Source organism: Apodemus sylvaticus, chromosome 15, assembly GCF_947179515.1.
Source record: "Apodemus sylvaticus chromosome 15, mApoSyl1.1, whole genome shotgun sequence".
Classification (NCBI taxonomy): Eukaryota; Metazoa; Chordata; class Mammalia; order Rodentia; family Muridae; genus Apodemus; species Apodemus sylvaticus.
In genome coordinates, this window is record NC_067486.1 from 43,576,543 (window position 1) to 43,592,248 (window position 15,706).

Sequence of the window (15,706 nt, forward strand, 5' to 3'; positions counted from 1 at the left end):
ATCCAAACACCGCGGAAATTTTTCCGCCACAATTTTCCGTAAGGCTCCACTACGTGATCTCCCGTAAGTTGCTTTTCGGTGTCATTACACAAATGAAAACGATAATTTCACACTGGACTGCACTGGAGATTAAACGACAGTACATGAACGATGTTATTAATTTTTTCCGTAAGAACACAGCCCTATCTCATAAAGCGACCACCCCTGAGCATATAAAAGCCTAGGATTGCGCCAACCGTTCCACGGGCAGTAAGTCCGTACTAACTCGGACCCGCCGTCCCACCGCCCCATCCACCGCCGTCACACCCCGTTCCAGCCGAGGCAAGCCAGTGATGTCACATCCGCTTCTGGCTCCCGTTCCAGGACCGCTCTAGGCTGTGGCCTCGCTGGCCCGCCCGAAGCTTTGTGGTTGCTGGGCGGGGCCGTGACGTTCTAGCCCGGGCTGCAGGGGGAGGCCGCGGCGGGGAAGATGGCGGACGGGAAGGCGGGAGAGGAGAAGCCCGAAAAGCCGCAGCGAGCCGGAGCCGCCGGAGGTGAACACAACCCCAGCGTCGCGGGCTACGGGGGCTACTCCGGCCTTTCTTTGGGTTTCCCAGGGTGGGGGGCTTTACGGCATCTCAGGAGCGGGCGGAGCCGGCGCTCGCCCGGCCAGGGGCTGGGCCCTGATGAGTGCCGGGCACGCCCGGTGTGGCCCGCGGGGCATCGTGGTCGTCGTCGCCTAATCAGAGAGGCCACCGGTTACCACCGGGCCGTGGGGAGGGAGGTGGGAGACTGAGCCTGGGCTGGGAGCCCAAACAGCAGAGCGCTCAGGGCCCGCTGCGCACTCAGGCCTCCCTCCGCGCGAGCGCCGAGCCGCCGCCGCGGGCACTGGCCGCATGCCTGCTTTCCGAGGTCGCCGGCCTCCCGCTTACACGTAATTAGGTTTGATGCTCTCTTTTCGCTGAGGAGGTGGAAGACCCCAGCCCCACTCTTTGCTCTATGTTCAGACATAACATTTATAAACCCTGCGATGGCCTAAGTCGAGGCGATGCAGGGGCGGGGGAGATAGGGGATCTGGCTCAAGCAGCAAAAGCTTTTGAAATTAAGGGTTTGATTCGCTTTCTCTACAGTATCTTTCCTAGGCTGCTAACAGCGGAGTCTATGTTAGATATTTAGTTGGCATGGTAGGCAAGTGTGATCTTTCTGTAATTTGTCGCGAAATTAAATTCAGATTATAGCTATCTTTTCGTTCCTCCTACCCCCGTAAGCTTTGATGGTGTATATAAAGGAAAAGAAATACGTAGTCTCTTTTCTCCTACGCCCTTTGTCGTAAGGATAATTAAAACGTTTAGAAGGTTTTAGCCTTTCACTGTACTAGCTTTCTTCGGTCTTATCCCTGAAATACTTAAATGTGAGAACATAAAGACTCAGTATCGCATAAAGGCAAAAAGTTGGGTCTACCAAGTTTGTTAATTGCTGACGACATCCCCCACCCCACCCCATGCCCCACCCCCACCCCCGGTTTGAGCTAGCATCTCTTTTAGCTCTGGCTTCCTGAGTACTGGAATTCCAGGCCTCGGCCACTTGTCAGGTCTCTTCCTCATTTTGCCTTTTAAATTAGTAAAACAGCTAATGAAAGTATTTTAGTTCTTACTTTAGACCTTTTTTATTGTTGTTAAAACTATAGCCTAAAGTGTCTTGGGTGGCCCTGAATTTAAGATCCTTTTGACTTGACTGAGAAAATTGTTTTAAGGTACTGCTAAAAATGTCCCTTAAGTGTCTAAATAAATCCGCGTGCAATGTACCTGCCGCTCTTTCAGTTGAGGGACATTTCAACTGTGAATAACATTTCCACTTTACCAGTGTTAGGGGTTGCATAGATTGTTTTATGTTGGTAACTTAAAATAGCAGCCCTTTCTACATACGATGCCTCATTTCCTATAGCTCTCTTTAATGTCAATCGTAATGGGATCATGCAGAGGATCATAACTGATAGGATTGAATTGATAAGCTTGAGGCTCTCTTGGAAAACTTTGTTAAGAGTTGGCAGCTTCCCTTCCATGACACAGCCCACAGTGCTGGAAATAGGAGTAGTTTTCCTATTCATTTAATCTTGTTATTTATGCCAGAGACTGAACCCAAGGCCTCATTTATGCTAAGGATGCACTTCACTAATGTCTCTATTTTTAGTAAATAGACTATCCCCATAATTAAATTTAATGAGTTCTACGAGAGAGTTTTGAACTAACTCTTCCACTTCAGTATACTTGGGGAGACTTTTTCTAGACATTTTATGTTAAGGTTATATAGCTCTTTAACTTAAGTAGAAATCTAGAGAGATTTAGAGACAAGCAACTTAATGTGTGAGCATAGCCGTTTCAAGCTATGGAGGATTATGCCAGGAGCCACTTTCATGTTGTGTATATTTCCTGTATCCAAACAGCTCGTGGAGTACCTGGCCTGTCAGAGAGACTTGAGTCCTAAGATTGGGTTTTTCTTTTCCCCCACATAAGTTACCACGTGGCTCTTGAGTGGTGCCTTTGGGGAGCCGTCCCATCTCAACTAGTCAGTGCAAAAGAAAATTGTAGTATGAGTGGTTTAATTGGTGCATTTGCTTAGAATGAATAAGAAGTAGACAGAAGACTTCACTAAAATATTCTTTCATCTAAAAGCTAGCAATTTGTATAATGATGACTTAAAAATTGAAAGGGCTGAGGCTGGAGAGATGGCTCAGTGGACAAGAGCAGCGAGTGCTCTTCCAGAGGACACCTGGGGTCAGTTCCCAGCACTTGTTTGTCTGTATTCCTCACGGCTCAAGATCTGACATGTCCATACAGACATACATGCAGGCAAACACCATTGCATATAAGATAAAAATACATTCTGGCCCGGCAGTTGTGGCACACGCCTGTAATTCCAGCACTTTGGGAAGCAGAGGCAGGCGGATTTCTGAGTTCTGAGGCCAGCCTGGTCTACAGAGTGAGTTCCAGGACAGCCAGGGCCACACAGAGAAACCCTGTCTTGAAAAAAACCAAATCCAAAAAAAAAAAAATTTTTTTTTTTTAAAATCAAAAGGGATTTTCTTATTTAAAAATGCTTGTTCATTCACAATGAATGCTTATTCATTATTCCCATTACTAAAGATATTCACAGCATTAATTAACAGTAAATCAACATTTGTTTTCTGTAGTTAAAATACAAAATGTCTTAATAAGCTAAGTGCTGAATTCCAGCAGTTGGGGAGCAGAGGCAGGAGTCTCCCTTAGGAGTTCAAAGTAGATGATTTGAGGTCCTCCTGAGCTACGTTACACAGTGAATTTCAGACCAGCCAGGATTACAGAGTGATACTCAGTCCACAAAACAAACACAACCAAAATGTCGCAATAAATTGAAAGTAGAGATCCTTGATTTAAAGTTCCAAATGCTTAGTTTGAGTTTAAAGAACATTTGGTACTTATGAATTAAATGTTAATATTCAGTGATAGATTTCAACACTCATATTTGCTTGAAATAAATTTCTACTGATTCATATTTAGAATTACAGATATTTTGATAACAGTCAGTAGTAATATATTTGTCTGCTGTTTTTCCATTTTAGTTCATTGTTTTATTTGCATTTTCCTAAATGCTCTGTATTTTGCTACATAATTGCTAAGAGGGTCGTCTGATGACAAATGACCAGCCTGCGTGCCACACTGAACCTGCTTAGACTCAGAAATGAGAGCCAGTGCTGTGTTGACCTTCTTCACTCCCTGCTCCCTTGTGAACAGAAAATGCTATCTAAATACATTCATGGAATTATTTTAAAGATTGCTTAATATTATTTTTGTTGTTTTTGAGACAGGATCTCACTGTGTGTGTAATTCTGGCTAACCTGGAACTCAGGGAAATCCTCCTGCCTCTGCCTCTTGAGTTCTGTGATTAAAGGCTTGTGTCACCACACCTGGTACACAAAATTATTTTTAATCACATCTGTGTGTGGGTGTGTGCACATAAATACAGGTGCCCAGGAAGGCCAGAAGAGTTGGATCCCCCGGAGCGGGAGTTCCATGAATTGTGAGCTGCCCTGTGGGTGCTGGGGCTCTAACTAGGGTCCCCTGGAAGATGAGTGAGCGCTCTTAACTGCTGAGCCATCTGCTGTTCATTTTTTTTATGTCTTCATGTAAGAGTACAGAACACAGTGGTTGATGCCAGTTCTGCTTAAATATACTTGATTAAGATTGCAAGTAAAATGCACAGGACAGAGTCTCTAGTCCAAGCTGTCTAGAATATCCTTTAGTTCATGGTGGCCTCAGACAAGATTCCTGACTGTCACCTGAGTGCTGAGATTACAAGTCTAGGCCCACTACCAGTTTAAGAAATTCTGTTTTAAATTGGGTCCTCAGTAACTGGAGAGTAGTCTTTCATTCTTTTAATTCAGATCCTCTTACATAGAAACAAATGAATAGCAAGCACCTCAGGAAACTATTCAGTCCTACCTTTGCCTCATGGAAATACCTGAGCTAGAGCCCTAGTCCAAAGAATGTAATCTATTCCATCTGTACCAAATCAGACACTCTATTCAAAGTGTTTGTTGTTGAGTTAGCATAGTGTTATGACTATGTCATAGCTTGTCATTACAAGCCATGATCCTAGGTACCCTGGAGATGGAGCAGGATGTGTACAAGTTTCAGGAATGCCTGGCCTTGGGCTAGACTTTGCCTGGAAATGAGAAAACTACTCGACATATAGGTCACTTATAGTACTTAAACACTTAGCTTGTACGAGGCCCTGTGTTCAATCCTCGGTGGTGCCACAAAGTGCTAATTAATCTAAAGATGTGTCATTACCAAATTGCATAGATGTAGATTTGTAGTCTTGAGCCTTTGGTTCTTTTACTTGTCACTGTCTTTAAACTGCTCCCAACCTCCATTCTAGCTTTGCCCCATTTTCTTATTGACCTTGCCAAGGCAATCACTTAGAGAATGTTCTGTTTCTCTACAAGTAAGTTTGAGTTGTTGTCTCAGAATGTATCCTGTAGGGTAGAGCTGGAGAGAAAGAAAATTGGCCAGTCTTTTCAGTCTTTCCAGTATGTTCTCTCCCCCCCCCCCCCAGACAGGGTTTCTCTGTGTAGCCCTGGCTGTCCTGGAACTCACTCTGTAGACCACGCTGGCCTCGAACTTAGAAATCCGCCTGCCTCTGCCTCCCAAAGTGCTGGGATTACAGGTGACCGCCACCACCTCCCGGCTCCAGTGTCTTCTTAAATAGCCTTACTTATTAACAAGCCTAAGATACTCAAGACATGAAGTTATTATTGACTTAAACACATACAATTAAAATTATTAAAGAGATCTTGATTTCTACATTTGTATATTTTTGTGTACTTTCTTGGAAGTTAAGATTAGGTCTTCATTCATGAGAAAATATGTACGTGGAAGTCTGACTCTGAATAGCTCGTGCAGGCAGCTTAAAACAGGTGCTAGACCAACTTTTAAAGTAGGCTAACTCTCAAGAGATGACCTTGAAATTGTTTTAACTCAAAAATGTTGTGTAATGTGTACCTTGAGTAACATCACTTATGAACTTAGCTTAGGTGGGGATTAGTTAAGGGTTTAGACTGCTTGCCTTGTATAGTAAGGCCCTGGGTGTTCAGTATGGTGGAGGGAAGGCAAGGCTGTGACTGAAGTCGAGGTATAGTTTAAGTAACAGTGGTCATCTTCATGACTAGATGTTCTGTGTGATTGGGACTACATTACTAAGAATATTATAATTTATTAGCCAGATGTTTTGTATTGCAAAGTGGTTATATACAAGTTAGTTTATATAAAATGATTTGTTGATCTCAATTTCTGAACATCAAAATTCCACAAATGTAACCAAGATTAATGTACCATTAATAAGGTAATGTTTAGCTGACAGGTATTTACGTTTTGTGAACTCTGTGTTTATAATTTTAAATTGCTCTGTATTTTATGCTAGTTAATTCATGGGAGCCTCTTGTACTGCCACACAATCTCAGTTCCTGCTGTACACTCTAACAAGCAGTGAAGAGACTGTTGGGTCAGTAGGTGACAGCTGCAGAGGTGTCTTCCTTGTAAAGATGCTTTTTGAGGTTGCTGCTCCCATCAATCTGCTCAGTAAAAATAGCTCATCTTGGTAAGTTGTTTCGACTTCACCAGGACCTGAAGAAGAAGCAGAAAAACCTGTGAAAACTAAGACTGTTTCTTCCAGTAATGGAGGGGAAAGTTCCAGTCGCAGCGCTGAAAAGCGATCAGCTGAAGACGAAGTTGCAGACCTCCCAACAAAGCCTACAAAGATGTCCAAGTTTGGATTTGCCATAGGTAGTCAGACGGCAAGGAAAGCATCCGCCATCTCCATTAGACTCGGAGCAAGTGTGAGTTCTTTTATGAGTGCTTTTTAATGGTCCTTAACGATTGGCTTCATCAGTCTGCTTTTCGGTCTGTGGGTGTGGGTGTATAGTATATATAGAGAGAGAGAAAAGCAAGTGTTAAAAGGTAAACTGCTGGGCTGGAGAAATGGCTCAGTGGTTAAGAGCACTGACTGCTCTTCCGAAGGTCCTGAGTTCAAATCCCAGCAACCACATGGTGCTCACAACCATCTGTAACGAGATCTGATGCTATCTTCTGGGGTGTCTGAAGACAACTATTACATATAATAAATAAATAAATCTTTAAAAAAAAAAGGTAAACTGCTGTAACTGGCTATGAACTTACATGTAAGTCAGAAAGCAATGAGCACATGAGGAAAGGCCTATGAATCCTATCAAAGCAGTTGAAGAAAAAGGCATATTGTAAAGAATGCCTGATTTATAAAGTAATCATTTAGAACTTTTCTTAGTTGAACAAAATCTTTGAAGAATATTTGGGAAATATTAAAAAAAAAACATTTTACAACTAGTATATTAAAAGTAATGGTAGCTCTGTTGTAGAGTATATGCTTAGCAGTTGAGAGGCCTTGGAGTCAGTACCTAGCATTATGTTCCTCCAAATCATAGTAATAACTATACATCAGCTCTTTGTATTAATGTATTAAATGTATTAATGTATTAAAGGATTAATGTAGTAAGTTAATCCTGGTAAGAATTTTCTGGTTATCTATGAGGGTTTTTTTTTTTTTTTGTTTTGTTTTTTTGTTTGTTTTTTTTTTTTGTAGAGTAACTGTAGAGTCTGTTTGAGCTTACTTTTAGTTTTTTGGATCTGAGATTGGAAGTTAGTGGGTTAGTATCATGGACAGAGGGAGAGAAATAGGAGCATCCAATAAGGATCTGAGCCTAAGGAACTTGTAAGACAAAGGAAAAGTTTTCAAGCTTGAGTACTTAAAAACATTAATCACTAGAGATCCTGGGGCATGTTACAGTGGAAGGGACAGTGAGAAGAATGGAGATTGACCAGGAAGAAGGATAGAAAGGAATGTGACTGCAGGCAAGGGTAGAAAAGAACCGGAGACAACGTCAGTGGGATGCTCCCTGAAGTCTGTGCAGGGTGCTGTGGGGCAGGCAGGATTTCTAGTTGTTTCTCTCTTCTCTGTGTACTCCTTCCCTTAACTGATAGTAAATTGCAGATCCCAATGAGAGATTTTTTTTTTAGAGAGAAAAGCTTTTGGATATATACATTTAATAAAGTAAAACGTACCTGCTTATTTTTAAAGGTATAATGGATTTGCCCAAAATATTGAGTTCCTTACTGTGTAACCTTATAAAAATGGATAATACTGAACCCTGTAAGAGCAATTATTATTTTATTAAACAAGGCTATATAAGTTTTGTGATAATTATGTTAAATGTTTCTTCTTCAGAAGCCTAAGGAAACAGTTCCAACTCTTGCTCCAAAAACACTTTCAGTAGCAGCAGCTTTCAATGAAGATGAAGATGTAAGCTAATTCCTATCTTATTTTACTTTTATTTTTAAAGACTGTGTGCATGAAAGGCATGTGTGCCATGGTGTGCAGGTGGGAGTCAGTTCTTTCCTTCTATCTGGGGTCCAGGAAATGTCTCTGACAGGCTTTCATTGCAAGCTGTTTTACATACTAAGCCGTCCAACTGGCCCTTAGTTTTACGTTAACTAGTCCTTTTAAGAAGATCTTAGCAGATAGAGGGATGGGTCAGTGGTTAAGAATATGCACTGTTCTTCCAGAAGAACAGAGTTTCCTGGTCTTCTGCTACCCACATCAAGTGGCTTGCAAACACCTGTAACTCCAACTCCAAGGGATCCAGGTCCTTCAGCTTGCACAGGCATCTACACACATGGAAATACCAAGACAACACACATTTGTACCCACATATATAATTAAAAGTAATAAACTGTTTTTAAAAGAAGAAATTAATAGAAAATTACAATTTGTACTAATGGTAGTTAAATTGAGAATAGTGATAAAATTTCTTTGTAATGCCTAAAATTGGATTTCTTCTTTTGAAGTGCTAAGTACTGAATTTAGTGCCTTGTAAATGCCAGGCAACTGTTGTACCACTGAGGTATATACCCAAAACTGAAAATGTAATGTGTCTATTGACAGAAATATATTTCTATAAAAATTGCTAATTTTATAGAAAAAATTGTAAGAAGCTTGGGAGTTAAGTCCAATGCTTATACTAATACATTCTAGGAAGTATGTGAATCAGCAGAGCATATGACACCATGCCTGGCTCTACACATGTTCTTTTGACATGGGTGTGTGTGTATGTACATCTCTGTTACGCATGTTCTTTCAAATGTGGAGAAGTCAGGAAACAACTTGTAGAGTTAGTTCTTCAACTCTGTGGGCCCCCCAGGGTGAAATCAGGCTGTCTGGCTTGGTGGCAAGCACCTTTTCCCTCTAAGCTATCTCACCACCCTCTCACACTTGACTTTCTGAATTGCTGCTTTCAATAACTTTATAGTTGTCCTTCAATGATGCCCATTGTGCTTGCTACAGAAAGCAGCTGTGTAGTGCTGCAGGTGCATCTGTAGCAGGAATAACAGTGCGAGTGGTTTAACTGGAACTTCCTCTCGGGAGTGTTCCAGAGCGAGCTCCAGGTGCCTCTGCTGTCTGTCTGTCTCAATTTTCCCGTGCCACTTAAAGTGTTGACGTCTTACCATATGCAAGGGAGACGAGTGGATTTCCCAGGGTTGAGAGACATGGTCTCATATATCTCAAACTAACTGGCCTGGAGCTGGGGATGTAGCGAAGGATGGCTTTCCATTCCAGGTCCTCTTCCCTGTACCTCTCATGCATTGGCACCATTATCCGGTTTCATTTCATTTCTTTGTTTGTTTTTTGAGACAGGGGTTTTCTGTATAGCATTGGCTGTCTTGGAAATCTCTCTGTAGACCAGGCTAGCCTTAAACACAGATCCTCCTACCTCTGCCTTTCAAATGTTGGGACTAAAGGTGGTGTGCCACCTTGCCTGGCCATACCCCATTTTATGTGGTGTGGAGGATCAAGCCTGACTAGAATGTTGAGCAAGGTAGGAAGCTGGGGTTAAAGGCGTGGGACACTGGATCTCACCATTTGTTTTGTCTTGTCTTTGAAGCAGGGACTTTAATAGCTGAGGCTAGCCCCTCAACTCTAGGTAGCTGAGGACAGTCTTGAACTTATGATATTCCTACCCAGCTGAGGAAACTTTTGTATGTACAAGTCCAGAAGGAAAAGATAACATAGAAAGTAGGGAAAGTATGAACTGTGGGTCCCTGTATTGTAGTGCTTTATGTGGGGTGTGTTATCATCGTGACTGTCTTTCTCCATGTGCTCCTTTACAGTATTAATTCATCTTTGCAAATGGAGAATTATACCTAAGTAAACACAACCTTTGGCTAGAGCTTTGCTGCTACACACCCTGATTCACCATTTTCCTTAATTTTCAAGACATTTGTTGTTTTAAGACAGAGTCCGGGGCTGGAGAGATGGCTCAGTGGGTAAGAACACCGACTGTTCTTCCAAAAGGTCATGAGTTCAAATCCTAGCACCCACATGGTGGCTCGCAACCATCCGAAAAGAGAAAAGACATCTGATGCTTTCTTCTGGTGTCTGAAGACAGTTACAGTGTACTCACATATAATAAATAAATAAATCTTTAAAAAAAAAAAAAAAAAGACAGAGTCCACTCTGTATCTGTAGCTGGCCTGAAACTCGCAAAACTCTGCCAGCGGCTGCCTTTACCGCCTGACTACTAGCACCTGACCCTTTTAATTTTGTTTGCTTACTCTTTCTTTCTTTCTTTCTTTCTTTCTTTCTTTCTTTCTTTCTTTCTTTCTTTCTTTCTTTCTTTCTTTCTCTCTCTCTCTCTCTCCTTTTCGTTCTTTCGTTTTCTTTCCTTTCTTCCCTTCCCTCCCCTCCCCTCCCCTCCCCTCCCCTTCCCTTCCCTTCCCTTTCCGTTTTTTTGAGACAGGGTTTCTCTGTGTAGCCCTGGCTGTCCTGGAACTCACTCTGTAGACCAGGCTGGCCTCAGAGATCCGCCTGCCTCTGCCTCCCAAGGGCTGGGAGTCCTAGGATTTCTTTTCTTACATTGCCCTAATAAATTTTACATTCTCTCTGGGAGGAAACATAAAGAAAAGGAGCCGATCAGTGTTCAAGAGAAATTTAGACATCTGTAGGCACACACACGCGCACACACTTTCACAAAGTCACTTTCTCTTCTCCTAGTACCTTAATGTTCTAGCACCCATGTCTGGCAGCTGTGACTGTGGCTGGGGGGGGGGGGATCTATGGCTTCTGTCCTCTCAAGGCACCTATGCCTCCTCCACATATACAAAAGTCAATTTAGATTGTTCTGTTATGAATACATATTTTGCCATTTTCTTGAACCATTTACTCATAGACACGTAGGCAGATTCCATGTCTTGCCAGTGTGAAAAGTGCCAGTGAACATGAAGGTCATGTGTCTCTGACTAATTAGCAATGAGTTACTGTTCTCTTTATCCTGCTCAATCGAGCTCTGATTTAAGTGTGTGCGCTTTCTGAGGGCAGTGCATCTACGCAGTGCATGTGTGTGAAGGCCAGAGCTCTGCACCAGTGTCTTCTGTTAGCCTCCACCGGTTCCTCTTGTTCTCTTCATCCCTTCCTTTCTTGGGCCCAGCTGGCTTGGAACTTGATGATTTAGACAGGCTGGCCAGTGAGGCCCAGGAGTCCTTCTGGCTCCTCCCGGGTACCAGAAGTACAGGCGGGCACACTAGACATAGCAGAGCGGGAACTGAACTCAAGTCCTCCTGCTTATTGACTGAGCCAGCTCCTCAACCCCAAGATTAAAAAAAAAAAAGAAAATAGTAATTGCTAAAGTTCAGTACCTTACTCCTTTATAGCATTAAAAATGTTATGGATAAAAAAAATTTAGCCTTAGTAACCAAGTGAATGAATAATTTAAATGTATTCACGTCCATTTCCTTGTTCTGCAGAGTGAGCCAGAAGAAATGCCTCCAGAAGCAAAGATGCGGATGAAGAACATTGGCAGGTGCTGTGTTTTCCTAACTAGCATAGAGCCGTGGGAAAGCGGGGAGAGGACATCACACGGTTACACGGAGCCAGACAGACTCCACGATCCAAATCAGTGCAGTCCCAGAGGCGCAGCCTCTCATCATTGGAGCGTAAATAAATATAGCTGACATTATTACCAGTCCAAACAAAGTACACACGCACACATTTTTTTTATTATGTTTACTTTTGGGACAGAGTCTTTACTATGCAGCCCTCGCTGTCCTAGAGCTCACGATATAGACTAGGCTGCATTTGAACTCCTGCCTCTGCCTCCAGAGCTCCGGGATTAAAAGTGTGCACCATCTGCATACACATCTGAAACAGGAGTTTACATAAAACTTTGACACTGCATCTTTCTCTTTTACAATGTTTGGATTTTTGTTTCATCTTTACAAATGCTCGTGATAAGCCACCAAATTAGTTTTTAACCTTATTTGTGGGTTTAGGTCACTTCTTTTGCAACAGATTTTCTGTTTGTTGTGGTGTTGGGAATTGGGAACTGACCACGGTCTGGTACTGTTGATAAGAATTCCACAGCTGAGACTGGTCCGCCAGCTCTCAGCAGTGGTGTTAGAGCCCTAGCGGTAGTGTCGCTCTCCTGTATGTTGTCTTCCCTTAAATGTGTGTTGAGAACTGCACACTGAGGATGGAGTGGGTGGGGCTCAGCTGGGGCTCTCCGCTCTCCTCAGTCCTGCAAAAGAACTCCATTGTGGGCCTGGGCTGCAGGCCTCTGTCCTAACTCCTATTCACATGGCAAGAGGCCGGAGGAGCTCTGCATTCCCAGCCAGCCTGGACTAAGGAGACACCATCTTGAAAAGTCAGGATAATGCAAAACCCCAGGCTCTCCTTTCTGCTCTTACCCTCACTGCATACACACTGAAATGAGGTCTCACCCTTCATAGGAGGTCTCTGCACTGCATACACACTGAAATGAGGTCTTACCCTTCATAGGAGGTCTCTGCACTGCATACACACTGAAATGAGGTCTCACCCTTCATAGGAGGTCTCTGCACTGCATACACACTGAAATGAGGTCTCACCCTTCATAGGAGGTCTCTGCACTGCATACACACTGAAATGAGGTCTCACCCTTCATAGGAGGTCTCTGCACTGCATACACACTGAAATGAGGTCTCACCCTTCATAGGAGGTCTCTGCACTGCATACACACTGAAATGAGGTCTCACCCTTCATAGGAGGTCTCTGCACTGCATACACACTGAAATGAGGTCTCACCCTTCATAGGAGGTCTCTGCACTGCATACCCACTGAAATGAGGTCTCACCCTTCATAGGAGGTCTCTGCACTGCATACCCACTGAAATGAGGTCTCACCTTTCATAGAAGGTCTCTGCACTGCATACCCACTGAAATGAGGTCTCACCCTTCATAGGAGGTCTCTGCACTGCATACACACTGAAATGAGGTCTCACCCTTCATAGGAGGTCTCTGCACTGCATACACACTGAAATGAGGTCTCACCCTTCATAGGAGGTCTCTGCACTGCATACACACTGAAATGAGGTCTCACCCTTCATAGGAGGTCTCTGCACTGCACACACACTGAAATGAGGTCTCACCCTTCATAGGAGGTCTCTGCACTGCACACACACTGAAATGAAGTCTCACCCTTCATAGGAGGTCTCTGCACTGCACACACACTGAAATGAAGTCTCACCCTTCATAGGAGGTCTCTGCACTGCACACACACTGAAATGAAGTCTCACCCTTCATAGGAGGTCTCTGCACTCTGCATACACACTGAAGTGAGGTCTCACCCTTCATAGGAGGTCTCTGCACTGCATACACACTGAAGTGAGGTCTCACCCTTCATAGGAGGTCTCTGCACTGCATACACACTGAAATGAGGTCTCACCCTTCATAGGAGGTCTCTGCACTGCATACACACTGAAGTGAGGTCTTACCCCTTCATAGGAGGTCTCTGCACTGCATACACACTGAAGTGAGGTCTCACCCTTCATAGGAGGTCTCTGCACTGCATACACACTGAAATGAGGTCTCACCCTTCATAGGAGGTCTCTGCACTGCATACACACTGAAATGAGGTCTCACCCTTCATAGGAGGTCTCTGCACAGGCTTCTGCTATTTGGCCTGTATTTATAATGAGTGCTAAGTAGATATATATTAGTACGTTTAAGATAGACCACAATGATTTGAATAAATTGAATTTCTTTTAACACAGGGACACACCAACTTCGGCCGGACCAAACTCCTTTAATAAAGGAAAGCATGGCTTTTCCGATAACCAGAAGCTGTGGGAGCGAAATATAAAATCTCATCTCGGAAATGTCCACGACCAAGACAATTAAGTGAAGTGTTCTGAGACCGGGCTGTGGGCGGGTGCAGTTAGAAGGAGCAGTCTCCTTTTGTAAAGAATGGTGTAAGACTAGCTTTGGAGCCGTTTTCCTTTTTTTTTTCTTTTCCTCCTTTCTTTTTTTTAAGATTGAGTGGTACACTAATAAATGAGAGTTTGCAATTAGAGGTAATTTATGTTTTATATACAGATTTCAAGACATTTGCTAATTTTGTAGTTTCACATGATTAGTTTCCAAGGGTTAAAGAAATCAGAAGTGGTACCTTTCTAAGAATTGCATATTTTTTTAGACACAACTATTAGCACATTAAGAGGGAAGCCAAAAAGTTATTGTCTGCTTCAACCTGAAAGAAAGCAGTTCCTCTCCTGACTTCTCCCCTCGTGATCTGACTGTCTGGCTCCCTGGAACAGCCTTACAGAGAGGGAGTACTGGACTGAGAAGACAATGTTACTGGACTATTGACTGAGAGCAAATTTAGATAAGGTTAAAATAAACATTTCCTACGGGCATTTCATTTTGTGTTGGGCCATTATATGCTAGTACTGCTTTGCTATCAGTGGGTACAGATGCTTTGCTATAAAAATTTTTTTTTGTTAAAAATTCTCATATGAAGTATTGAGTATTATAACTAGCCCACTTTGATGGAGTTTGTCTCCGTTCAGGATCTTCAGAGGACACTATTGCTACCAAAGTAAATCAGTATTTTGAATGTGCTTCTCTTGGTTTCTATTCTAGTTCCTATAAGCATTTCCACCAGAACTTGAGGCAAAACATAAGGAAGCTGTTTCTTTTAAAGTACAAACACCACCAAAAATATCAGTGTACATACTGCTTTATGTATTTGGCTGGCTTTTATTTTTTAAAAGGTTTAAATACCAAAAAAGGAAAAAGGGTATGACATTGTGTGAAGACAGAAGAGGCAGCACACCTTCTGTGACTTTTGACACATTTAAATTACTAACTTAGAAGATTTCTTATTTGTACAACTCCACAGCTTGTTTTATATCTGCACACTGACCTGTGGTTTCAGAAGCGCACTTAGTGACTGCGATAAGGCGGAAGTGCTGCTTCAGACACCCTCACTGCGGGCCTCTCATCGCTCTTGCTCTTAGCATTCTGTGTGTAGGATGTTTGTTTTGTATTTTTGTATTGTATATGGGCTTTTTAAATGTGACAGTTAACTGCATCTTTAATAGTCACAGACAAAAGAAGTGATAAGATGTCCTTGAAAATTACAATGTTAGATTGGAAGGCCACTTGGTGAGTTTCATGTGGTGATTATTCACTGGGCGGTTTTTAATGTAGTGACTTCCTCGCAGCAGCCTGCGGCCATCCCTGACACTTTGTTCATACATTTTAGTTTACTTCATAAGCCCCAAGTAAACCGATGGAAATGTACATAGCACTATTAGTTCATACATGATTTAAGTATATCAAGATACATAAATTTAACTTTTATGTCTGCAAACTGTCCATTTGTCCATTTTACTGTTTGTTGAAATAACACCTCTCCTACATATTCTTTACTTGACTCGAATAACAAATTAACCTGAGGTCAAGATGGAGAGACACGACTGAGCTGAATGTCTTTACTAAAATTACAATAAATTTTGTCAAACTTGGTGGTAGTGTTTTCTTTTCTTTTTTTTTTTTTTTTTACTGTGTCTTTGAAAATGCTTTAAAAAGTATTCTGTGTATATGGCATGCTGGTGAGGTCAAGGAGATAAAACATTGTGAAAATATCACTGACCATTTAGAAGTGTGTCCCCAGAACCTCTTATGTTATACAGTCTTCAGAATAAGTGTGTTAGCATTGTCTGTTACTCTGCCTCATACTGGTCGGCAGATTCTTGTATTCCATTTACAATGCTCTTATATACTCTGCAAGAGGAGCTGTGCTGTCAGCTCCTGAGTTCTCTGATGGCTCTTCGGTTCCCCATGAAATT

The 15,706-nt window shown here is 42.5% G+C and overlaps 1 protein-coding gene across 50 annotated transcripts; it reads left to right on the forward strand.

Moving 5' to 3' along the window:
- Window positions 1-420: 420 nt before the first annotated feature.
- On the forward strand, window positions 421-15,382 carry Pcnp (PEST proteolytic signal containing nuclear protein). Of its 50 annotated transcripts, none has more exons than XR_007973434.1 (9): window positions 449-533; window positions 5,938-6,114; window positions 6,190-6,352; window positions 7,774-7,848; window positions 11,346-12,604; window positions 12,703-12,751; window positions 12,850-12,996; window positions 13,195-13,311; window positions 13,362-15,382. XR_007973434.1 is itself a non-coding variant. In XM_052157862.1 (5 exons), exons 1-5 carry the CDS (start codon window positions 470-472, stop codon window positions 13,752-13,754), a joined length of 534 nt encoding a protein of 177 aa, XP_052013822.1. In that variant the 5' UTR covers window positions 421-469; the 3' UTR covers window positions 13,755-15,382. The 50 variants fall into 50 exon arrangements, 2 of the variants coding, with proteins under 2 accessions (XP_052013822.1, XP_052013821.1); XR_007973437.1 differs by having other exon boundaries at window positions 12,899-12,996; XR_007973439.1 differs by having other exon boundaries at window positions 12,899-12,947; window positions 13,244-13,311.
- Window positions 15,383-15,706: the final 324 nt, after the last annotated feature.